Here is a 25,828-nt window from a genome sequence, read left to right as displayed (position 1 = left end):
GAGACGCAGTCGGACCCCCCCCTCATCCCCCCACCGGTGACTGGGTGGGAGTGGGACCTTCCGGGCCCCACATTAGACCGGGATCCAGAGCCCCCAAAGTCCGTTGCCTGGAAAGAGGAAGGAGGCGGGAAGCGAAAGAGGGAAACTGAGGGAGGTTCACTCCTGAAAAACGGCATCAAAGCCTTTCCCGCTACTCCCAAGCCCATCATCCCCACCCCCTCCAATGCGCTCCACTTTCCCGCCCTTTCTACCCTCCTGGCCCTTTGCCCCAAGTCCACCAGGGGGCGCCCTCCGCCAAAGGGAATATTCCAGGCACTTCCCCACTGGGCCATTGGAGGGCGAAAGTCACGGCTGCCTTCCCAGAGGAGGAGGAGGAGGAGGAGGCGGTGAAGGAAGTGACATCACTGAGCCTTGCCTCTCTAGGGTGCCGCACTCGCTGTCCTCAACTGGGGCGTCGTAGGAGGCAGAGAGGCTGCGGGAGAGTCTGGCTGAGAGACATCCAGACGTGCACCGGGTGAGGGGGGGGCTCTTCCCGGGTCCCATGCCCCACAGACGCCCTCTCCATGCCAAGTGAGGGGAGGGCGAGGCTGGTGGAGGCCCAGCAGGAAAGGAGAGAAGCTGGGCGAGGAGGAAGAGGCAGGATTCGCACCGGGCTCCCTGGGGCCCCGGTCCTCTCTCCGGAGGGGAGAGAAGCGAGACGAGGCGGCCTCTCCAGCTGCCAGCTTCCTGGCCGTGCTCGCGGGGGGGGGCTGCCCCTGCGGCTGGACGAGCCGCTTGGAGCTCCGGGCAGGTTTGGAAAAGGGGGTCCAGGGACTGAATCCCCCTTTCTGATCCTGGGCGTTGTTTTTTCTCTCCCTCCCAGATCCGGAACCTCGGAGCCCTCGGCAGCCTTTGCAAGCCAGGATTTTCTCTGTGGAGGAAAGAAGGAAGGAAGGGAGCAGGAGGACCAGCAGGGATCTGTCCTGCGGCCCCAGAAATGGTCCCGTGAAGGAAGAGTCCCTGAAGCCCTTTGGAATTGCTGTGCCGGAGAGAGGAAGGATGGAGACACCCCCTTTGGCCAAGGAGGGGAGCGGAAAAGGCCTCATGACTCTTCAGCCTGGCGGCTGTGGGGAGAGCTGGACCAGAACCGGGCAGAAGGTTCTGCAGGAGGGAACCAGCCTCCCCTCTGAAGTTCAGCCCTGGACCTCCATCCGATACCGGGAGGCTGAGGGTCCCCGAGGACTTTGCAGCCGACTCCATGACTTGTGCAGGCGATGGCTGAGCCCAGGAAAGCACAGCAAAGCTCAGATGCTGGACCTGGTGGTTCTGGAGCGGCTCCTGGCTCTCCTGCCCCCAGAGATGGAGGGCTGGGTGCGGGAGTGTGGAGCAGAGTGCAGCTCCCAGGCGGTGGCCCTGGCGGAAGGCTTCCTCCTGAGCCAGGCAGAGGAGCAGAAGGAGCAGCTCCAGCAGCAGGTGGGAGACTTTAGGGAGCTCGGAAGGGAATAAATAGAGAAAGTGTTTGAATGCTTCACCCCTCCTTCCCAAACTTCTCCCACGTTCATAATATGAGGCAATTCTTCAGTTCTTGTGGGACATTGTTCCATTGTCTTCTCACTCAGCCACACAGATGGATATTGGGGGCTTTGAGGTTGTGTTCCGAATATAAGAAACCACTTTGTGTGGTGTGACCTACATTAATTCTGCTTCTTTTTTCCTTCCTCCTATTTGAACTGTGGAGATAAGAGATCCTGAGGGAAAGAAGAACCCATCAAATCCCCCCCAGGAGCTATTTTTCAGGAGGATCCCTTGGGAAGATCCAAGTCAGGACACCTCAGGAGGTAATGGAAGATCCTCTGATTCCCCATCAGTCTTCCCTTCGCTCTCTCTTCTCTTCTATAGAATACCTCCTCCTATTTTGTTAATTATGCATTTTGAAATTATTTATTCCTTACAGAGAAACAAAGAATGAAGCTTTATGGTTTTTATGATGGAGATCAAACAGCAGTTGAGCCTCCAAATCAAGTAAGAAAGGGAAAAGATATTAAATTTGTATTCTTCCTTCAGGAAGTGAAATGGATGTGCAGAGGGCTCTCTCCTTCTATTTCCCCCCTCCCTTGTTTGGCCTGGATTACTTTTGGGTTCTTCCACAACATGGAGAGCAGAATAGCAGGTTCAAGTTGCTGTCAGCCAGCATAGCTTCCTCTGGTTATCTTGTACTGCTAGGTTCTCCTCCATCTTGGAGTTTATAAGAAGCAATTTTTAAAGGTCCTTCAAGAAATAGGAATAAACGTATCACAGTGGCAGGAATTGCTGGAGACCCTTTTTTTTGTAATTCTTTAACTTTGAATTGTGCAAGGCTAATGAAAAATAAATACATTGCTACATTATATTTTAAAAACCTCATAACCCCTAATTCAAAAATAAGTAAATCATATTAAAAAAATAAAGCAGACTTAAAATTCAATGGGAGTGGCTATGTAGAGCATGTAATTAAGGTACTTTGGGCTACAGAATAATTTGCAATACTTTGTGTCTCGATTAGGAGATCAAACATTCCCGCTTTGCAACAGCTGAGAAATGACTTTCCCAGGGAATTTTCTCTTCTTTGCTTTCTTCCTTTTAGTCTTTTCTGTATTCTGCACAGTAGTGGATTTGCCAGCTGTGCAGATGCAGATAGATAAACTCCACAAAACATCCATAACAAAGTACATTTATTGGTTCATCAGGTATCCTCATAACTCACATTTGTGACAATGTTCTTCTTTAATGACCAATCCTTTGTATATCTGTCTTGTAGGTAAAAGATGGTTATCTTCTAACAAAAAGGTTGGGGATACCGGGCTAACCCATCTCGTTCTAGCAATAGCAAAAGCAGCTACCATGATTCCATGAATTCAGGCAAAAGTGAGGGAAACTCCCCCAACCCATCAAGGCTCAAATTAGTGACCAATCGAGATTACAGATGTGGCCACGTGACATGAACTACATTTCCCAGATTACCTTTAACTACATTTACCATGATGCATTCCCTTAAGGGGACAGCTCATAATTCCTGAGCAACTATCCAATTCCCATAGACTAACTGGGACAGCACACTCACCGCCTGGAATTGTAAATTCCACTATTAAAAGAAGAGAAAAAAAAATTAACTACAAATTCCCCAACCCAGGTCTGTTTTGGGGGCAAAGGGTGAGTATCTCGGACGTCTGACTACTTCAGTGTGTGCTAAGGCGTCAGGGGGCATTGAATCCCAGCAAGAGCAAAATCTTGGCTTCAGGATCTAGGGTGGGAAATAGGTGAGCCATATGCTTCAGGTGAGGTATGCTGCTAGCTACCTCTGGTGTTGCAATGCGGCTGCGGTCATCTGGTATCCAGTTCCATTCCAGCATGGGCGGCAGTAGGAACTGGGAACTTCCATCTAATGACTTTATACAGAGTCCAGTAGCTTCCCTCCCCGCTGTTCATCGTGGTGCGGTGCACGTCGACATCGTGAAGTGCACTTCTTCCTCTTCATCAAAGAGGTGGAAGAATGCGGATTTGGCTAGTGAGCGATCGCTCTGAGGGTCCAGTATTACATCTTCACTGCTTCTTCTGGGCGTCCATCTGGGTAGACGACATGAGCGAGGGGCTGGTGTGCACTACTTGACACTACTGCCTCTGGGTGTGCTTCTGTAACACGTTGAGGCTCCTTGTTCAAAGGAGGGCTACGAGATGTCTGCAGTGATGGATCGGCGTCTGGATGCAGCGTGGTCGGGTGCATGTCGCTTTTGCACATGTGACATTGCACTTTGGCTGTGCAGTATTTGGGTGACTGTTTGGATTCGCAACACTTGTTGCAGAATTGGAGCTCTTTTATTAACTCTTTCCTTTTGGACAGGGATTTCGCTGCAAACCCCTGGCACCTGTTCAGTGAATGTCGAGTGTGGAGCAAAGGACAATACTGGCTTCTCTTTGGAGTCGGAGAACTAAATTGGGTTGTATCTGATGAGTTCTCTCCTGAACTGTGTATGGAGGAGGAGTCGATATCGGTTTTATGTGTTGTGGCTTGGTGATGATCTGTAGAGATGTGCAGTAGAGTCTGGAGAGGTGCAGAGTTTCGGTAGTGGTCTCTGTTAGGTGGGTAAAATCTGCGTCTGAGGCAAAGGTTTCTGAAGCTGTTGCAGGACTCTGTTTGCCAGATGACAAATTCTTGGAGAAAGGCAAAGGGTATGTCTCGTTTGCAGTTTGCGGCAAGAAAGGCATCGGACAAAATGATCCATCGTTGTAATATTTCTTTTGGGATTTTGGCGATGATTACTTCTTGCGTTATGAAGAGATCAAGGCAAGCAGTCCTGGTAAGTCAGAACATTGTTTGGCTGTTCGCAGCTCTGTAAGGATGTTGGAAAAGTCCTGTAGTTTTCGGGTTTCGTGGATGGCGATACATGGGAAATTGTAAAGTCGTTCTAGGAGTGAGTATTCCATCAATGTGTCATCGCCATATTTCCGGTCCAAAGAATCCCACGCTCGTTTTAAAGCAGTGTCTGGGTTGTTAAGTATGCCTGTGTAAACGTGTTTCACCATGTAGCTAGACCGTGGTCCTAGCCATGCCAACAGAAATTTAAGTTCTTTACCGGGAAGCAGCTGTTCATGTTGAGCGGTACTTGTAAAAATGGTCTTCCATAGTAGGTATTCTCTGCCTGGCTTGTTGAATTTGTACACACCACTGGCTGCTAAGTCTAACCTTCTGCACCTTAGTGACGGTTCTCTGTTACTTCTCTGTGAGGGCAAGTCATCTCTTCGTATGACGTCATCAAAGGCGTGGAGTTCTGGCTCGAGGGCATGTGTTGTGGATGGTACGTGGTTCTCCACAGAGTGCTTTATGAGGAGGTCGGTATCTGCCCCCACATATGTAGATAGTACCTTTTGAGGGTAGGTGCAGGTTCCACGCTGTGCGTCAGAGTTGTTTAGCGGTTGTGGTGAGAAATCTTTTGCCTGAGGGTTGAGTGTGGCAATTGTGATTGGTTGTATGTCAACTTGTTGAGAAGTTGTTGTGAGCACTGGTGGGCTAATTTGCTTGCCTGGCAGGCCATGAGACATTGGGTTAGGGTTGCTGATTCTGGGAAGAGAATCTCGGACTTTAGGTCATACAGCATCAGTTGGGGAAGGTTTGCTGTTGGTGGGAAGTGAATCTCGTATTATTAGAGGCATTATCGTATTATCCACCTGCTCGTTTCGAAGCCAGTGCTGCTCATCCACGTAGGCCTTGACCTGTGTATCTGGGCTCTCTTCTCCCAAGTCTTCGAGTTTGAAGTTGAGGGAGGCAGCGTTGGCCACCTTCTGCCATGCTGCAGCCTGTGCTGTTTTCACTGCCGTCTCTATTTGTCGTTCGAGTAACTCCACTTGGGCCTGAGTTTTGGCTATTTCTGCTTGTTTGGCCTGAGCTTTGGCCATTTCTGCTTGTTGTTTGGCCATTTCTGCTTGTTCGTTGGCCATTTCAGCCTTCTGCCATATCACCTCTGTCGTAATACGTAAATCTGCCTCTGCTGCTGCAGCTTCAACTTGGGCTTGTACAGCTCGTTCGATGTAACTTGCTGCTTTGGAGGCCTTAGATGCTCCGCTACGATGGGAGGATGCTCTAGAAGGATGGTGAGACCCAGCAGCAGAGAATTGGCGTGAGACACTGGAAACTGCTTGCGATATAAGCGCTTTTGGATGGAGGGAGGAGGCTTTCTTTGAGTGGTGGGAAGAAGCTGTTTGTGATTGAAAATCTCTGTCGGATGTGGCCTTCTCCCTTGGTATTTGCTCCTCCTGTAGCGCATCAAGGAGCGCGGCCTGGAGGGAGTTTTTCTCTTCCCTGATGCAGTCTTTGCGTTCTTTGTTTGTCTCCTTGAAGCATTGAATGTGTTCTTGGTGCTCTGGGTCTTAAGCTTACTTTCACTGTCTCGCCACCGTGCGAGATGCTCCTCTATCTCTTTCTGCATTAGTAGGAGGTTCTTTTTTTTTTTTTTAAAACAAGTTTTATTAAAAGTTTCAACAACAAACAAATCATTACATATTAAATCTTTCCCTGTCTTTCTACAATAATTTCCCCAATATTCTCATAAAACACAAACAAACACAAACAAACATAAAAAAATCTTTTAGTAAAGTACCTTGGCCCCAGTTACCTCTCTTTGCATGGGCTAAAATAATAGCGCATATCACTCTTCACAATTCTATCTTATTTAATCCATCTTAATTAAATCATTAAATTTGTATCTTTTGCCCATTCATTATCCCTCTATCTCTTCTTATAATAAAAAGAATTTCTCCTGAAATCACTAATTAGAGTATGATGCCTTTCTATCCTCCCCCTAAGTTAGTAAAATTAACATTCAACATAACAAATACCCAATTTGGTTCTGCTTGGTACATTCTATCCACCAAAAATGTTTAAATACATTGTATCCTCCTTTCCTTCGATATTTTATTACATTTCAAAGATCAATCATTATTAAAAACTTCAACATTTTAATTTCTTATTAAATCTTAAACCATTCTAATTTACTATTTCCAATATAAATGTTACAATACCATCTTCTGTACCTTAGCAGAATCTTTCTTACAAAAATTTATATTTCATCCTTTGTCTCTAAAAAAATCCCTCTTCTCCCATCCAATTTTAAAGCTTTGAGGCTTTTCTCCGCCTTTCCCTTTCTTTCTTCCCCACCAAATCTTCCTACCCCCCTTCTTCTTCTAACCTCTGCCTTGCTGGGATCCCTTCTCTGTTGTGTTCCCTTTTTCTCTTGTTTGTTATCATTATATTTATTTTGCATCATATTTTTCTCTTTCTCAAATGTTTTTTTAGATCTTAAGTCCTTCATTTCCTTGCTCTCTTCCTTCCTTCTTCCTTAGATAAGTTTTGGGATTCAATGAAGATGGCGTCTTCGTCTCCTCCTTGTTGTTCTTCTTCCGTTTCCATCTGTTCCATTGTCTGTTGGTAATTGACCAGCGCCATTTCTAGAAATAGAAAAGCTTTTTCCATGCCATCTTTGCAGGCTGCTTTTGTTTGCTCATATTCATCCCTCAGGTCTTCAAAAGGAAAGCCATTATAAATAAATCTTTTCTTTTCTTTATTCCTCTTCCTTCTTACACCAACCAAATATTCCGAGAGAAAGGCAAAACAATCCCAAAATCCACAATCCTCAATAAATCCAAGCAAGCCAAAATTCCCCCTTCCTCTTCCAGGGGTGGTATCAAACAAATAAAAAAAAAAGAGTCCAAATCTATATTTTAAAGCCTTATTAAGATTATATTTCTGTCCTCAAGTCTTCAAGGCATCTCCACCAACAAGATCCAAATTTATATATTTTCTTTATCCTCTCCCTTCCGGCTTAATTCCGTCGGGAGGGAGAGTAAACTTCCCTTCAGCACCTCAAAATAGCCGCTTTTTTTTTCTCTTGTGGAAAAAATCATCAAAAAACCATCTTTTCCAGGAATTAAATTAGATAAATCTCAAAGCCCTGGGTCAACCAAGAAGAACTTTCACTTTCAATAACTTTCTCTTCTTCCTCCTGCGCATACTTGCCCGGCTGTCAACTTCTTTGTGGCGGCCATTACGGACCGCCGCTGCACCGTCCTGGTAAAAGGGGTTCTGCCGGCCAGGGAGGGGTCTGCAACACCCCAAACCCTTCCTCCGGATCCCCCTTACCTTCAGCTACCCCTGCAGGGCAGCCTTGCTCCGCACCCGTCCGGGTCGGAGCCCCAAAACGGCTAGCGCGGCAGGATCGCAGCTCGCAATCCCTACCGCTCATGCAAGCCGACAAACCGGAAAACCGCATTAGTAGGAGGTTCTTGAGGACAACTTCCTTTTGGGGAATCACAAATCCTTACCAGCTCCGTCCATGCGTCTGCATGACGGAGATACTACCTATCCCAATCCTCTCTGGCAACCAAAACTGGATGCAATATTCCAAGTGTGGTCTTACCAAGGCCTTATAAAGTGGTATTAACACTTCATGTTATCTTGATTCTATCCCTCTTAATGCAGCCTATGCTTCTGTTGGGGTTTTTTGGGGAGCAACTGTAGCATACTGCTGACGCATGTTTAAGTGGTTGTCCACTAGGACTCCACGATCCCTGTTCTGTATTCTGTACAGGGGTAGATTTTGTCTTTTGTACAGATGCAGATAGATAAACTCAATAAAACATTCATACAAAGTCTTTATTATTGATTCATCAGATATCCTCATAACTCACATTTGTAACGAAGTTCTTCTTAATGTCCAATTCTTTGCATATCTGTCTTGTAGGTAAAAAGATGATTATCTCCTTATCCCTTTTCTCCCATCTCGTAGCGGTAGAGGTAGAACAGTTACCACGGGTCCGTGAGTTCAGCCAAGAGTGAGGAAATTTCCCCCAACCCATCGAGGGTCAATTTAGTGACCAATCAGGATTACAGATGTGGTCACGTGACATGGACTACATTTCCCAGGCTACCTTAACTACATTTACCATGATGCATTCCCTTAAGGGGACAGCTCACAATTGCTAACTAACTATCCAATTCCCATACACTGGCTGGACAGCACAATCCCTGTTGCACTTTCTACTGTTGAGCCAGGTATAACCTATTCTATGCCACTGCATTTGGTTTTCCTTTCCTAAATGTAGAACCTTACATTTGTCACTGTTGATTTCGTTTTGTTAGATGGGGCCCAATCTGTCGATCCTTCTATGACTCGAGCTTATTTTCTGGAGTGTTGGTATTCCTGTCAATTTGGTCTTGTCTGCAAATTTGATGAGTTCCCCTTCTATCCTCTTGCCTAAATCATTGATGAAGATGAACAGATCTTGCAAATCCTCCTGTTCTCTTTTCCGTGTTCAGGAGGGTCTGGTGTCCTTCGAGGAGGTGGCTGTGTATTTCTCTGAGGAGGAATGGTCTCAGCTGGATCGTGACCAGAAAGCGCTGCATTCGAGAAGTCATGCTTGAAAACCATAGGAACATGGTCTCTCTGGGTAAGAGTTTTCTAATCCCCAATCAAGAAGAGAAATTATAGTTAGTTTTTTATTAAAAAACCACTAATCAGATACCATCTCCTAGAAGGGAGAAGGAAAGGATCTGGCCTTGTCATGCTCCAAGGAAGGAAAGAGTCAATGTGCCATTTCTTATCTGTATTTTCCCATTTATATTTCAACTTCTCTGTGGAGGCTGAAAAGAACGCAGGTGTGCTTTTATGTGTCCTCTGGAGGTCGTGTGAGAGGAGTGTGTCGTCATTTGTCCTCTGGAACCTCCCTAAATTGTGTGAGAACAGAACTTTCATGTTCAGCCCATGGAAGAGCATTCTCCCAGTGCAATTCAAGAAAAAGGCCTCATGCAGTGTGACTCAGAGCATCGTAGGGTACAGGTAATCCCGAGTTCACTTAGCGACCGTTCCAAGTACTTGAGACCCAGTGCTGAAATTATGAGTGTTGTAGCACAAGGCCACTGTTCATACTTACGAATGACAGTAGAGGCACCACAATATTCGTCCTACCTATTCCCCCACCCCATCTTGCAGGGACTTACTGTTTTTTTCAGACTATAAGGTGCACTTTTCCCCTCCCAAACAGTGGTTGGAAATGTCTGTGCATCTTATATAGCGAATACGGGCCTGTTTTTGACCTCCCAAACCCTCAGCGGATCCCGTTATCGCCCTCTCACTCTGCAGGGCAAAACGGGCCTGCTTTAGGTCTTCAGACGCCTCCACGTGTCCCATTTTTGCCCTCGCCATCATCAGGGAGGCTGAGAACAGGACACGCAAAGGGTTTGGGAGGCCAAATATGGGCCTGTTCCTGGCATGGAGAGTGCTTCTGGAGCGCGGGAGGGCAAAAATGAGACGTCCAGAGACCAAACATTTTTATTTTCTTGTTTTGCTTCTCTAAAGCTAGGTGTGTCTTATAGTCTGAAAAATACGGTACTTTGCGACCATGTGGCGAGCCGTCGGTTCCTTTGCCTACTTCAGTGCATTTGCAGAAAAAAAAGTAGTGAGAGATCCATGAGATCAGCAGTGGGAAATCTAGCGCTATTGATCTCACGTGATCTCACACTACAGTGCTTTAGGCCTCTGTTCACTGCTAAACAAGGCCTACAGCAGATCCAGGGCAAAAGAGAGGAAAGGCCTCTTTGTTTTCAAAGACTTTTGCCCTGGATCTGGTGCAGTCCTCAGTTCTTAAAAGAACACAGGCCTAAAATACTGCAGTGCCCCAATAAATCTTAAGTTTTCTCCTAATTCCTCCGTGGATGTTTCCCCTGATTATTATGAACTTCAATGGTGAAAAAATAAGTTTCTACATTTAGGCAAAAAAAAAAATGCACAGGTACAGTATATGTGGTACCTTGTTCAATAATAATAACTGTAAGAGGGATCTTGGAGTCCTAGTGGACAACTATTTAAATATGAGCCAGCAGTGCGCAGCAGCTGCCAAAAAAAGTCAATACATTTCTAAGCTGCATAAACAGAGGAATAGAATCAAGATTACAGCAAAGTGTTAATACCAGTTTATAATACTTTGGTAAGGCCACACTTGGAATACTGCATCCAGTTTTGGTCACCACAGTGTAAAAAGGATCTTGAGACTTTAGAAAGAGTGCAGAGAAAAGCAACAAAGATGATTAGTTGGACCAGAGGCTAAAACATATAAAGAAAGGTTGCTGGAATTGGGTATGTCTAGCTTAATGAATAGAAGGACTAGGCGAGACATGATAGCAGTCTTCCAATATCTCAGGGACTGCCACGAAGGGAGTCAAGCTATTCTCCAAAGCATCTGAGGGTAGGAGAAGCAATGGGTGGAAACTAATCAAGGGAGAAGCAACTTAGAACTAAGGAGAAATTTCCTGACAGAACAATGAATCAGTGGAACAACTTGACTCCAGAAGTTGCGAATGCTCCAACATTGGAAATTTTTAAGAAGATGTTGGATAACCATTAGTGTGAAGTGGTGTAGGGTTTCCTGCGAAGCAGGGGGTTGGAATATAAGACCTCAATGGTCCCTTCCACCTGTGTTATTCTATTCTATTCCTTAACTGAAAACTGATTCTGAGTGAGATTTACATAGATAGATAGATAATTGTGCAGAAAGATATGTTTTCTAGATATTTTCAAAGCTTTCATGACTCATGAATATAGAAACCATCATGTCTATATCACACAACTGTAGGCATGCAAACTTACAACCTAATGGAATTTCAGAGAAATTCAGAAGGAAATTCACTTGACTTTCTACACTTTGATCTTTTTCTCTAACCTCATTATCATTTTCATTTCCCTTTTGCTTTGAAGGTAATAATGGGCAGGAGAATCAAGATTCCTCTGAACTGTTCCAAGTGATCAGTACTAAAGATGGAATGGAGAAGTTTGGAATACGAATGGAATTCGAAAGCCATGAGAGAAACCAGTCAAAGAATTGGAATCAGGAAAGCTCATCTTCCAGTGATGCTCGATCTCACGAGACTTTCTTGCCCAACAAGAGAAAATAAGGAAAAATATACTGGAAAAAGTGTGAAGCTAATCTCAAAGCTGAAGCACAAGTAAATGAACCCTATTTAACCCAAAACAAAGGAGAAGGTTCTATAAGAAGACACAATGGAGAGAATTACAATGGAACTTTCATTCTTTCTCTTGAAATAACTTCCTTACATCTCAAAAAGTGATTGACACAAAGAGAATCCTTATAAATGTTTGGACTGTGGAAAATATTTTACAACAAGCAGGGAACTTACTATCCATACAAGGATCCAAACAGGGAGAAGCCATATAAATGCATGGAGTGTGGAAAGACCTTTACTCGAAGACATCATCTTATTTCTCATAAAATGATCCACACAGGGGAGAAACCATTTAAATGCATGGAGTGTGGGAAGACCTTTACTCGAAGAGATCATCTTATTTCTCACAAAAGAATCCACACGGGGAGAAACCATATAAATGCATGGAGTGTGGAAAGACCTTTGCTAATAATAATGTCCTAAGAATACACAAAAGGATCCACACAGGAGAAGCCGTATAAATGCATGGAGTGTGGAAAGACCTTTGCTAATAACAGTGTCCTAACAACAAACAAAAGGATCCACACGGGGAGAAGCCATTTAAATGCATGGAGTGTGAAAAGACGTTTACTGATCGCAGTGGACTTAAAAGCCACAAAGATCCACTCAGGAGAGAAAACATATAAATGCATGGAGTGTGGAAAGACCTTTGCTAATAACAGTGTCCTAAGAATACACAAAAGGATCCACACGGGGAGAAGCCATATAAATGCATGGAGTGTGGAAAGACCTTTGCTCAAAGAGGTCATCTTATTTCTCATAAGATGATCCACACAGGGAGAAGCCATATAAATGTATGGAGTGTGGAAAGACCTTTTCTTGGGCAGTGCCCTTGAAGACACATAATGCTCCACACAGGAGAGAAACCATATAAATGCATGGAGTGTGGAAATACCTTTTCTTGGAGCAGTGACCTTCGAAGACACATAGTGCTCCACACAGGAGAGAAACCATATAAATGCATGGAGTGTGGAAAGACCTTTGCTAATAACAGTGTCCTAAGAATACACAAAAGGATCACACGGGAGAAGCCATATAAATGCATGGAGTGTGGAAAGACCTTTGCTCAAAGAGGGTCATCTTATTTCTCATAAGATGATCCACACAGGGAGAAAGCCATATAAATGCACGGAGTGGAAAGACCTTTTCTTGGAGCAGTGACCTTCGAAGACACATAATGCTCCACACAGGAGAGAAACCATATAAATGCATGGAGTGTGGAAAGACCTTTTCTTGGGGCGGTGACCTTCAAAGACACATAGTGCTCCACACAGGAGAGAAACCATATAAATGCATGGGTGTGGAAAGACCTTTGCTAATAACAGTGGCCTAAGAATACACAAAAGGATCCACACGGGGAGAAGCCATATAAATGCATGGAGTGTGGAAAGACCTTTGCTCAAAGAGGTCATCTTATTTCTCATAAGATGATCCACACAGGGAGAAGCCATATAAAGTGCATGGAATGTGGAAAGACCTTTTCTTGGAGCAGTGCCCTGAAGACACATAATGCTCCACACAGGAGAGAAACCATATAAATGCATGGAGTGTGGGAAAGACCTTTTCTTGGAGCAGTGACCTTCGAAGACACATAATGCTCACACAGGAGAGAAACCATATAAATGCATGGAGTGCGGAAGAGCGTTTACTGGTTGCCGTGGCCTGAGAAACCACAAAAGCACCATTCAGGAGAGAAACTATATAAATGCATGGTGTGGAAAGACCTTTGCTCAAAAATGTAGTCTTATTTCCCATAAGATGATCCACACTGAAGAAGCCATATAAATGCATAGAGTGTGAAAAGAGTTTTGCTGAGAATGGTCATCTTCTCATAAAAGGATCCATGCTTGGAAGAAACTATATAGCAACAGCAATTCCACCTAGAGTTATATACCACTTCACAATGCTTTACCACATTCTCTGAGCAGTCTACAAAGTCAGCATATTGTCCCCAGCAATCTGGGTCCTCATTTTAGTGACCTCAGAAGGATGAAGCGATGAATCAACCATGAGCCGGTCAGGATCAAACTCCTGGCTGTGGACAGTCATCCTCTGTAACAAGTCACTCACCATGTCTCTAGATTTCTATGTGTATTTATATTCTGCCTTTCTGATGCAAATAAGACAAGGTTGAGTCCAACAAAATGAAACTTAATGTGGAGAAAATAAGATTTTACATCTGGGCAGGAAAAACAGATTACAGGAAATCTGGCTCAAAAACAGTAACTGTGAGAGGACCTTGGGAGTCGAATGGATGATGAGTTAAACATGAGTCATGTGTGCAGCAGCAGTCAAAATAGCTAGTATAATCCTGTCAGGTTTCCAAGTGATGAAATCCATTTAAAAGAAAAGAGCACGTCCGTCTTCCAAACAATTTCTTTTTTAGGAAAGCATCAAATTGGCAAAGTCCGTTGTAATTCTGGATCTGACACAACCGAATTACACCACATAATATTGGAAATTAGGAACAACCCCAAAAGTCACATTCCCCAATAGAAGTAAATCAACATTGCCTGGTTTCATCAATCTCCACCTCAAGGCCTCAGCAGGGTCAGTTTCTTTTTCCATGGGAAGGAAATCACTTAGCCTAAACAGTCTTCACTATCTCCGCTCCTCCCACCTTAGGAATGTGGCAATCCCAAAACCCTCCACCCCGTAACCACCAAAGAGAAAGAAAAGAAAGAAAAAGGAATATATGATAGGGCTAAGTAAATGTCTATGCATATGTCAATTTTAGCCTTGACAGGCTGCCCCCCATTTGAAAGAAACCCTGTAATGACATAGAATACACAAGAATTAGGTTAAACACAATAATACAATACAGCAATTTAACTTCTGCCTCCGCAGGATCCACTTTGAGCTTCTGTGGATATTTTCATGGAATTTTTCCACCAGTCTATACTTTCCAGCTATTTACCCAAGTTGCTTGTGAAATAGGATAGCCTTTCCAATAAATTAGATATTGTAACTTCCTCTGAAAATCCTAAGAGTCCCAAGATTTTCTTAACCTCATAATGTTAATGCCCGCAATGAGAAAAAGGCTTCGAGACTTCATGTTCTTCTGGCCTCAATGAGGAAGTTACAAATGGCTTTAACACACTACTATGAAAAACCGGTTCTGAAGGGAGAATTTGGGTCCTTTGAGTGACATTTGTTCAACCCTCCATCAGTTTGTTTCCTGGGCTCTTCAGGGTCTCGTTGGGAGTCAGGAAGAACCCCTTCATCCACTTCCAGTGGGCCAGAGGACCTTGTGGCTGCCCCACCTGGAGACTCAGCCACATGGGCAGAGGAGGACAGTCCCTGAGCTACCCTGGTGAAGAATCCAGGCTTGTTGCCTGCTGGATCCCGGCTGGCCAGTTCCTCAGTTCACAGCTCGAGGAGCCCAACGCTCAGACTGGGGTTGGGGAAGAAGGAACTGGAAGCAGCTCTGCAGCTGATGGGGTTGGAGAAAGAAACTGTGTGTGTGTGTGTGTGTGGCAGAGAGAACAGAGAAAATCACAATATTTGGGGAGGGGGGAAGCAGAGGTTCTGCCTGGTCAGGTAAGCAATGGATGCCTCACAGAGGCTGCCTGAATCTGGGCCTGACTGTGTCCAGATACACAACTGGGGCAGATGAGGACTCTGCTGCCTCCTTCAGCTGTGGGGGCGGGGGGGGCTGGCTCTGGCCTGCTGGGGCTGGTGCTGGGCCAGGGGGAATTTGAGCCCTCAGCCCCATTCCTGGAAAGGATCCAGGCCAACTCTGGACCCCCAAAACTTTTCAAAAGAATCCGAATTCAGGATCTCTTTAACCCGCCTTTGCTTAACTCACTGGAACTCAAATCTTTCCAGAAGACTAGAATAAATGTTTTCTATGGATGTAGTGAAAGATGAGCACAAGAAACAGAATCTCTGCTTTTTGGGATAGTTGTTTTTTTGGGGGGGGAAGATTTCCAGACACTAATGGTTAAAGGCTGTAATCCTTTAGGTAGGGGGGATATGGATTACTGAAGTCCCCAGAATTTCTATTAAAATTCCAGGTGATTTTATAAATTATAAATTCATTCTTTGGTTTCCATATACTCCATCCATCCTTCTTAAATAATACTGAAATCTTTTACAAGGAAGAAAATCCACTCAGATCCTCTTATAAATATCTGTGGGAATGGATTTTTCTTCTCCTTTGGGCAAAATATTTCCCCCAGAAGAAAGGAAGTTCACCTCAGAGGTGGATTCTTAGGACGGAATCCCAGGGCTGATTTCTCCTGTGAATAAAATCTTCCTCCCACAATTCTCGCACTCAAAGCGTTGAGTTCCTGGCAAACAGCAAGGCAGGAATGGAGAATCCGGTTCGCTCATAACCCAGCGAAAATGTTTGTCAGATTTATTCAGCTTAAAGGTTTATTTCAAATCAAAGCAGAGATTTGGAAAGGTGGGAAAAGCTGCGTTTATTTGGAAAGAAATTTCCCTTCAAAATAAGTTTTCTACAACACACATAAAAGTTGGAGGGAGTTGTGGACAAAAAACGCCCCCTCAAGATTTCCAGAGGGGAAACTGCGGGGAGGGTCCTTTGTCCTCCGGCTGAGAATTGGGCAGGGGGCCGAGGAAGAGCCGCTGCTCAGACGGGGGACCTCCCTAATTTCTGGGCTTGGGCCGAAAAGAAGGGGGATCAGGGGGTCTTGGCTGGGCTCTGGGTAGGGCGAAGCCCACATGCGACCCTTCCTGGAGGAAGACCGAACCAACCGGAGTCCAACTCCTGCCCTGGGGATCTCCTCGCTCACTTGGGATCTCGAAAGCAGATCCCGGGTGGGCAGCGTCTCCAGGGATCGCCCCTCTGCTGACAGACGCTTGAAGCCTGGAGAAGGTGGATCACTCTGGGAGGGGAAATGGGATCGTCCGAAGCCTCCAAGGGGATCTGACCTGGAAGGGATTAGGAGGGATTTCCTGGCAGGAGAACGGGTGGATCAATGGAGCAGCCCTCCCCACTTGGAATTGGGGGTCTCTGTCCCTGGAGGTTCTTGAGGGACAACTTCCTTTTGGGGGAATCACAAATCCTTACCAGCTCCGTCCATGCGTCTGCATGACGGAGATACTGCCTATCCCAATCCTCTCTGGCAACCAAAACTGGATGCAATATTCCAAGTGTGGTCTTACCAAGGCCTTATAAAGTGGTATTAACACTTCATGTTATCTTGATTCTATCCCTCTTAATGCAGCCTATGCTTCTGTTGGGGTTTTTTGGGGAGCAACTGTAGCATACTGCTGACGCATGTTTAAGTGGTTGTCCACTAGGACTCCACGATCCCTGTTCTGTATTCTGTACAGGGGTAGATTTTGTCTTTTGTACAGATGCAGATAGATAAACTCAATAAAACATTCATACAAAGTCTTTATTATTGATTCATCAGATATCCTCATAACTCACATTTGTAACGAAGTTCTTCTTAATGTCCAATTCTTTGCATATCTGTCTTGTAGGTAAAAAGATGATTATCTCCTTATCCCTTTTCTCCCATCTCGTAGCGGTAGAGGTAGAACAGTTACCACGGGTCCGTGAGTTCAGCCAAGAGTGAGGAAATTTCCCCCAACCCATCGAGGGTCAATTTAGTGACCAATCAGGATTACAGATGTGGTCACGTGACATGGACTACATTTCCCAGGCTACCTTAACTACATTTACCATGATGCATTCCCTTAAGGGGACAGCTCACAATTGCTAACTAACTATCCAATTCCCATACACTGGCTGGACAGCACAATCCCTGTTGCACTTTCTACTGTTGAGCCAGGTATAACCTATTCTATGCCACTGCATTTGGTTTTCCTTTCCTAAATGTAGAACCTTACATTTGTCACTGTTGATTTCGTTTTGTTAGATGGGGCCCAATCTGTCGATCCTTCTATGACTCGAGCTTATTTTCTGGAGTGTTGGTATTCCTGTCAATTTGGTCTTGTCTGCAAATTTGATGAGTTCCCCTTCTATCCTCTTGCCTAAATCATTGATGAAGATGAACAGATCTTGCAAATCCTCCTGTTCTCTTTTCCGTGTTCAGGAGGGTCTGGTGTCCTTCGAGGAGGTGGCTGTGTATTTCTCTGAGGAGGAATGGTCTCAGCTGGATCGTGACCAGAAAGCGCTGCATTCGGAAGTCATGCTTGAAAACCATAGGAACATGGTCTCTCTGGGTAAGAGTTTTCTAATCCCCAATCAAGAAGAGAAATTATAGTTAGTTTTTTATTAAAAAACCACTAATCAGATACCGTCTCCTAGAAGGGAGAAGGAAAGGATCTGGCCTTGTCATGCTCCAAGGAAGGAAAGAGTCAATGTGCCATTTCTTATCTGTATTTTCCCATTTATATTTCAACTTCTCTGTGGAGGCTGAAAAGAACGAGGTGTGCTTTTATGTGTCCTCTGGAGGTCGTGTGAGAGGAGTGTGTCGTCATTTGTCCTCTGGAACCTCCCTAAATTGTGTGAGAACAGAACTTTCATGTTCAGCCCATGGAAGAGCATTCTCCCAGTGCAATTCAAGAAAAAAGGCCTCATGCAGTGTGACTCAGAGCATCGTAGGGTACAGGTAATCCCCGAGTTCACTTAGCGACCGTTCCAAGTACTTGAGACCCAGTGCTCAAATTATGAGTGTTGTAGCACAAGGCCACTGTTCATACTTACGAATGACAGTAGAGGCACCACAATATTCGTCCTACCTATTCCCCCACCCCATCTTGCAGGGACTTACTGTTTTTTTCAGACTATAAGGTGCACTTTTCCCCTCCCAAACAGTGGTTGGAAATGTCTGTGCATCTTATATAGCGAATACGGGCCTGTTTTTGACCTCCCAAACCCTCAGCGGATCCCGTTATCGCCCTCTCACTCTGCAGGGCAAAAACGGGCCTGCTTTAGGTCTTCAGACGCCTCCACGTGTCCCATTTTTGCCCTCGCCATCATCAGGGAGGCTGAGAACAGGACACGCAAAGGGTTTGGGAGGCCAAATATGGGCCTGTTCCTGGCATGGAGAGTGCTTCTGGACGCCGGGAGGGCAAAAATGAGACGTCCAGAGACCAAACATTTTTATTTTCTTGTTTTGCTTCTCTAAAGCTAGGTGTGTCTTATAGTCTGAAAAATACGGTACTTTGCGACCATGTGGCGAGCCATCGGTTCCTTTGCCTACTTCAGTGCATTTGCAGAAAAAAAAGTAGTGAGAGATCCATGAGATCAGCAGTGGGAAATCTAGCGCTATTGATCTCACGTGATCTCACACTACAGTGCTTTAGGCCTCTGTTCACTGCTAAACAAGGCCTACAGCAGATCCAGGGCAAAAGAGAGGAAAGGCCTCTTTGTTTTCAAAGACTTTTGCCCTGGATCTGGTGCAGTCCTCAGTTCTTAAAAGAACACAGGCCTAAAATACTGCAGTGCCCCAATAAATCTTAAGTTTTCTCCTAATTCCTCCGTGGATGTTTCCCCTGATTATTATGAACTTCAATGGTGAAAAAATAAGTTTCTACATTTAGGCAAAAAAAAAAAATGCACAGGTACAGTATATGTGGTACCTTGTTCAATAATAATAACTGTAAGAGGGATCTTGGAGTCCTAGTGGACAACTATTTAAATATGAGCCAGCAGTGCGCAGCAGCTGCCAAAAAAAGTCAATACATTTCTAAGCTGCATAAACAGAGGAATAGAATCAAGATTACAGCAAAGTGTTAATACCAATTTATAATACTTTGGTAAGGCCACACTTGGAATACTGCATCCAGTTTTGGTCACCACAGTGTAAAAAAGGATCTTGAGACTTTAGAAAGAGTGCAGAGAAAAGCAACAAAGATGATTAGTTGGACCAGAGGCTAAAACATATAAAGAAAGGTTGCTGGAATTGGGTATGTCTAGCTTAATGAATAGAAGGACTAGGCGAGACATGATAGCAGTCTTCCAATATCTCAGGGACTGCCACGAAGAGGGAGTCAAGCTATTCTCCAAAGCATCTGAGGGTAGGAGAAGCAATGGGTGGAAACTAATCAAGGGGAGAAGCAACTTAGAACTAAGGAGAAATTTCCTGACAGAACAATGAATCAGTGGAACAACTTGACTCCAGAAGTTGCGAATGCTCCAACATTGGAAATTTTTAAGAAGATGTTGGATAATCATTAGTGTGAAGTGGTGTAGGGTTTCCTGCCGAAGCAGGGGGTTGGAATATAAGACCTCAATGGTCCCTTCCACCTGTGTTATTCTATTCTATTCCTTAACTGAAAACTGATTCTGAGTGAGATTTACATAGATAGATAGATAATTGTGCAGAAAGATATGTTTTCTAGATATTTTCAAAGCTTTCATGACTCATGAATATAGAAACCATCATGTCTATATCACACAACTGTAGGCATGCAAACTTACAACCTAATGGAATTTCAGAGAAATTCAGAAGGAAATTCACTTGACTTTCTACACTTTGATCTTTTTCTCTAACCTCATTATCATTTTCATTTCCCTTTTGCTTTGAAGGTAATAATGGGCAGGAGAATCAAGATTCCTCTGAACTGTTCCAAGTGATCAGTACTAAAGATGGAATGGAGAAGTTTGGAATACGAATGGAATTCGAAAGCCATGAGAGAAACCAGTCAAAGAATTGGAATCAGGAAAGCTCATCTTCCAGTGATGCTCCGATGCGAGACTTTCTTGCCCAACAAGAGAAAATAAGGAAAAAATATACTGGAAAAAGTGTGAAGCTAATCAAAGCTGAAGCACAAGTAAATGAACCCTATTTAACCCAAAACAAAGGAGAAGGTTCTATAAGAAGACACAATGGAGAGAATTACAATGGAACTTTCATTCTTTCTCTTGGAAATAACTTCCTTACATCTCAAAAAGTGATTGACACAAAAGAGAATCCTTATAAATGTTTGGACTGTGGAAAATATTTTACAACAAGCAGGGAACTTACTATCCATACAAGGATCCAAACAGGGGAGAAGCCATATAAATGCATGGAGTGTGGAAAGACCTTTACTCGAAGACATCATCTTATTTCTCATAAAATGATCCACACAGGGGAGAAACCATTTAAATGCATGGAGTGTGGGAAGACCTTTACTCGAAGAGATCATCTTATTTCTCACAAAAGAATCCACACGGGGGAGAAACCATATAAATGCATGGAGTGTGGAAAGACCTTTGCTAATAATAATGTCCTAAGAATACACAAAAGGATCCACACAGGGGAGAAGCCGTATAAATGCATGGAGTGTGGAAAGACCTTTGCTAATAACAGTGTCCTAACAACACACAAAAGGATCCACACGGGGGAGAAGCCATTTAAATGCATGGAGTGTGAAAAGACGTTTACTGATCGCAGTGGACTTAGAAGCCACAAAAAGATCCACTCAGGAGAGAAAACATATAAATGCATGGAGTGTGGAAAGACCTTTGCTAATAACAGTGTCCTAAGAATACACAAAAGGATCCACACGGGGGAGAAGCCATATAAATGCATGGAGTGTGGAAAGACCTTTGCTCAAAGAGGTCATCTTATTTCTCATAAGATGATCCACACAGGGGAGAAGCCATATAAATGTATGGAGTGTGGAAAGACCTTTTCTTGGAGCAGTGCCCTTCGAAGACACATAATGCTCCACACAGGAGAGAAACCATATAAATGCATGGAGTGTGGAAATACCTTTTCTTGGAGCAGTGACCTTCGAAGACACATAGTGCTCCACACAGGAGAGAAACCATATAAATGCATGGAGTGTGGAAAGACCTTTGCTAATAACAGTGTCCTAAGAATACACAAAAGGATCCACACGGGGGAGAAGCCATATAAATGCATGGAGTGTGGAAAGACCTTTGCTCAAAGAGGTCATCTTATTTCCCATAAGATGATCCACACAGGGGAGAAGCCATATAAATGCATGGAGTGTGGAAAGACCTTTTCTTGGAGCAGTGACCTTCGAAGACACATAATGCTCCACACAGGAGAGAAACCATATAAATGCATGGAGTGTGGAAAGACCTTTTCTTGGAGCGGTGACCTTCAAAGACACATAGTGCTCCACACAGGAGAGAAACCATATAAATGCATGGAGTGTGGAAAGACCTTTGCTAATAACAGTGGCCTAAGAATACACAAAAGGATCCACACGGGGGAGAAGCCATATAAATGCATGGAGTGTGGAAAGACCTTTGCTCAAAGAGGTCATCTTATTTCTCATAAGATGATCCACACAGGGGAGAAGCCATATAAATGCATGGAATGTGGAAAGACCTTTTCTTGGAGCAGTGCCCTTCGAAGACACATAATGCTCCACACAGGAGAGAAACCATATAAATGCATGGAGTGTGGAAAGACCTTTTCTTGGAGCAGTGACCTTCGAAGACACATAATGCTCCACACAGGAGAGAAACCATATAAATGCATGGAGTGCGGAAAGACGTTTACTGGTTGCCGTGGCCTGAGAAACCACAAAAAGCACCATTCAGGAGAGAAACTATATAAATGCATGGAGTGTGGAAAGACCTTTGCTCAAAAATGTAGTCTTATTTCCCATAAGATGATCCACACTGAAGAAGCCATATAAATGCATAGAGTGTGAAAAGAGTTTTGCTGAGAATGGTCATCTTCTCATAAAAGGATCCATGCTTGGAAGAAACTATATAGCAACAGCAATTCCACCTAGAGTTATATACCACTTCACAATGCTTTACCACATTCTCTGAGCAGTCTACAAAGTCAGCATATTGTCCCCAGCAATCTGGGTCCTCATTTTAGTGACCTCAAAAGGATGAAAGGATGAATCAACCATGAGCCAGTCAGGATCAAACTCCTGGCTGTGGACAGTCATCCTCTGTAACAAGTCACTCACCATGTCTCTAGATTTCTATGTGTATTTATATTCTGCCTTTCTGATGCAAATAAGACAAGGTTGAGTCCAACAAAATGAAACTTAATGTGGAGAAAAATAAGATTTTACATCTGGGCAGGAAAAACAGATTACAGGAAATCTGGCTCAAAAACAGTAACTGTGAGAGGGACCTTGGGAGTCCGAATGGATGATGAGTTAAACATGAGTCATGTGTGCAGCAGCAGTCAAAATAGCTAGTATAATCCTGTCAGGTTTCCAAGTGATGAAATCCATTTAAAAAGAAAAGAGCAACGTCCGTCTTCCAAACAATTTCTTTTTTTTAGGAAAGCATCAAATTGGCAAAGTCCGTTGTAATTCTGGATCTGACACAACCCGGAATTACACCACATAATATTGGAAATTAGGAACAACCCCCAAAAGTCACATTCCCCAATAGAAGTAAATCAACATTGCCTGGTTTCATCAATCTCCACCTCAAGGCCTCAGCAGGGTCAGTTTCTTTTCCCATGGGAAGGGAAATCACTTAGCCTAAACAGTCTTCACTATCTCCGCTCCTCCCACCTTAGGAATGTGGCAATCCCAAAACCCTCCACCCCGTAACCACCAAAGAGAAAGAAAGAAAGAAAAAGGAATATATGATAGGGCTAAGTAAATGTCTATGCATATGTCAATTTTGGCCTTGACAGGCTGCCCCCCCATTTGAAAAGAAACCCCTGTAATGACATAGAATACACAAGAATTAGGTTAAACACAATAATACAATACAGCAATTTAACTTCTGCCTCCCGCAGGATCCACTTTGGGCTTCTGTGGATATTTTTCATGGAATTTTTCCACCAGTCTATACTTTCCAGCTATTTACCCAAGTTGCTTGTGAAATAGGATAGCCTTTCCAATAAATTAGATATTGTAACTTCCCTCTGAAAATCCTAAGAGTCCCAAGATTTTTTTAACCTCATAATGTTAATGCCCCGCAATGAGAAAAGGCTTCGGAGCTTCATGTTCTTCTGGCCTCAATGAGGAAGTTACAAATGGCTTTAACACACTACTATGAAAAACCGGTTCTGAAGGGGGAGAATTTGGGTCCTTTGAGTGACATTTGTTCAACCCTCCATCAGTTTGTTTCCTGGGCTCTTCAGGGTCTCGTTGGGAGTCAGGAAGAACCCCTTCATCCACTTCCAGTGGGCCAGAGGACCTTGTGGCTGCCCCACCTGGAGACTCAGCCACGGGGCAGAGGAGGACAGTCCCTGAGCTACCCTGGTGAAGAATCCAGGCTTGTTGCCTGCTGGATCCCGGCTGGCCAGTTCCTCAGTTCCGCTTCGGAGGAGCCCAACGCTTCAGACTGGGGCTGGGGAAGCGGAACTGAAGCAGCTCTGCAGCTGATGGGGGTTGGAGAAAGAAACTGTGTGTGTGTGTGTGTGTGGCAGAGAGAACAGAGAAAATCACAATATTTGGGGAGGGGGGAAGCAGAGGTTCTGCCTGGTCAGGTAAGCAATGGATGCCTCACAGAGGCTGCCTGAATCTGGGCCTGACTGTGTCCAGATACACAACTGGGGCAGATGAGGACTCTGCTGCCTCCTTCAGCTGTGGGGGGGGGGGGCTGGCTCTGGCCTGCTGGGGCTGGTGCTGGGCCAGGGGGAATTTGAGCCCTCCAGCCCCCATTCCTGGAAAGGATCCAGGCCAACTCTGGACCCCCAAAACTTTTCAAAAAGAATCCGGAATTCAGGATCTGTTTAACCCGCCTTTGCTTAACTCACTGGAACTCAAATCTTTCCAGAAGACTAGAATAAATGTTTTCTATGGATGTAGTGAAAGATGAGCACAAGAAACAGAATCTCTGCTTTTTGGGATAGTTGTTTTTTTTTGGGGGGAGATTTCCAGACTGTAATGGTTAAAGGCTGTAATCCTTTAGTGGGGGATATGGGATTACTGAAGTCCCCAGAATTTCTATTAAAATTCCAGGTGATTTTATAAATTATAAATTCATTCTTTGGTTTCATATACTCCATCCATCCTTCTTAAATAATACTGAAATCTTTTACAAGGAAGAAAATCCACTCAGATCCTCTTATAAATATCTGTGGGAATGGATTTTTTCTTCTCCTTTGGGCAAAATATTTCCCCTCCAGAAGAAGGAAGTTCACCTCAGAGGGTGGATTCTTAGGACGGAATCCCAGGGCTGATTTCTCTCCCTGTGAATAAAATCTTCCTCCCACAATTCTCGCACTCAAAGCGTTGAGTTCCCTGGCAAACAGCAAAGGCAGGAATGGAGAATCCGGTTCGCTCATAACCGAAAATGTTTGTCAGATTTATTCAGCTTAAAGGTTTATTTCAAATCAAAGCAGAGATTTGGAAAGGTGGGAAAAGCTGCGTTTATTTGGAAAGGAAATTTCCCTTCAAAATAAGTTTTCTACAACACACATACAAAAGTTGGAGGGAGTTGTGGACAAAAACGCCCTCAAGATTTCCAGAGGGGAAACTGCGGGGAGGGTCCTTTGTCCTCCGGCTGAGAATTGGGCAGGGGGGCCGAGGAAGAGCCGCTGCTCAGACGGGGGACCTCCCTAATTTCTGGGCTTGGGCCGAAAGAGAAGGGGGATCAGGGGTCTTGGCTGGGCTCTGGGTAGGGCGAAGCTCCACATGCGACCCTTCCTGGAGGGGAAGACCGAACCAACCGGAGTCCAACTCCTGCCCTGGGGATCTCCCTCGCTCACTTGGGATCTCGAAAGCAGATCCCGGAGTGGGGCAGCGTCTCCAGGGATCGCCCCTCTGCTGACAGACGCCGAAGCCTGGAGAAGGTGGATCACTCTGGGAGGGGAAATGGGATCGTCCGAAGCCTCCAAGGGGGATCTGACCTGGAAGGGATTAGGAGGGATTTCCTGGCAGGGAGAACCGGTGGATCAATGGAGCAGCCCCTCCCCCACTTGGAATTGGGGGGTCTCTGTCCCTGGAGGTCTTCCAGAGGAGGCTGGACAGCCGTTTGTCTGGGGTGGGATAAGGGCTCCTGCCTCAGCCAGCGGGTTGGACTAGAAGACCTCTAAGGTTCCCTTCCAGTCTCTGAGCCTCCCTTTCCCTGTCGGCCCTCCCCCCACCAAAGCCTTCTGCCCCTTGCTCAATACAGGCAGTCCTCAACAACAGTTCTCTTAGTGACCGTTTGAAGTTACAACGGCAGTGAAAACAATGACATATGACCCTTTTTCACACGACCTTTGCAGCATCGCCAGGGTTCCCTGATCAGGTGCTTGGTCAGGTACTTGTAATGGTTGCAGCGTCCCATGCAGGGGTGGGATTCAACTGGTGTCACTACCGGTTTGGTGAGAGTTGCGTTTTGCACGTGTGCTGGTTAGACAATACATTGTTAGTTTGGGAATGAGAGCTGTCCCCTTAAGGAAATGCTTCATGGGAAATGTAGTTAATGCCTCTTGGGAGATGTAGTTCATGTCACATGGTCACGTCTGTAATCCTAATTGGTCACTGAAT

The 25,828-nt window shown here is 44.7% G+C and overlaps 2 protein-coding genes and 1 pseudogene across 6 annotated transcripts in view; all 3 read left to right on the top strand.

Annotated features, from left to right (window-relative positions):
- The window catches only part of LOC113427945 (DLA class II histocompatibility antigen, DR-1 beta chain-like), a 318,237-nt pseudogene that overhangs the window by 200,772 nt on the left and 91,637 nt on the right, over positions 1 to 25,828 (top strand). The gene's annotated exons all lie outside the window — the stretch shown is intronic.
- On the top strand, positions 383 to 24,216 carry LOC113430129 (uncharacterized). Of its 4 annotated transcripts, XM_087953483.1 has the most exons (6): positions 383 to 1,456; positions 1,707 to 1,817; positions 1,934 to 2,001; positions 17,554 to 17,683; positions 19,995 to 21,851; positions 22,098 to 24,216. In XM_087953483.1, the coding sequence occupies exons 1-6, from the start codon at positions 1,039 to 1,041 to the stop codon at positions 22,163 to 22,165; spliced, it is 2,652 nt and encodes an 883-aa protein (XP_087809609.1). In that variant the 5' UTR covers positions 383 to 1,038; the 3' UTR covers positions 22,166 to 24,216. The 4 variants fall into 4 exon arrangements, with proteins under 4 accessions (XP_087809609.1, XP_087809610.1, XP_087809608.1 ...); XM_087953484.1 differs by having other exon boundaries at positions 385 to 1,444; positions 1,707 to 1,860; positions 1,932 to 2,001; positions 19,995 to 24,216; XM_087953482.1 differs by lacking the exons at positions 383 to 1,456; positions 1,707 to 1,817; positions 1,934 to 2,001 and adding an exon at positions 5,450 to 5,948 and having other exon boundaries at positions 16,515 to 17,683; positions 19,995 to 24,216.
- LOC148131793 (zinc finger protein mnm-2-like) lies at positions 11,722 to 12,329 on the top strand. Its single transcript, XM_087953575.1, has one exon. The coding sequence runs from the start codon at positions 11,821 to 11,823 to the stop codon at positions 11,983 to 11,985; it is 165 nt and encodes a 54-aa protein (XP_087809701.1). The 5' UTR covers positions 11,722 to 11,820; the 3' UTR covers positions 11,986 to 12,329.

This window comes from Notechis scutatus, chromosome 2, assembly GCF_049901735.1.
Source record: "Notechis scutatus isolate UNSWTSFEM ecotype Mainland chromosome 2, rNotScu1.2, whole genome shotgun sequence".
In the NCBI taxonomy this organism is placed as follows: Eukaryota; Metazoa; Chordata; class Lepidosauria; order Squamata; family Elapidae; genus Notechis; species Notechis scutatus.
Note: the sequence above shows the minus strand (reverse complement) of the source record. Positions and strands in the feature narration are given on the sequence as shown.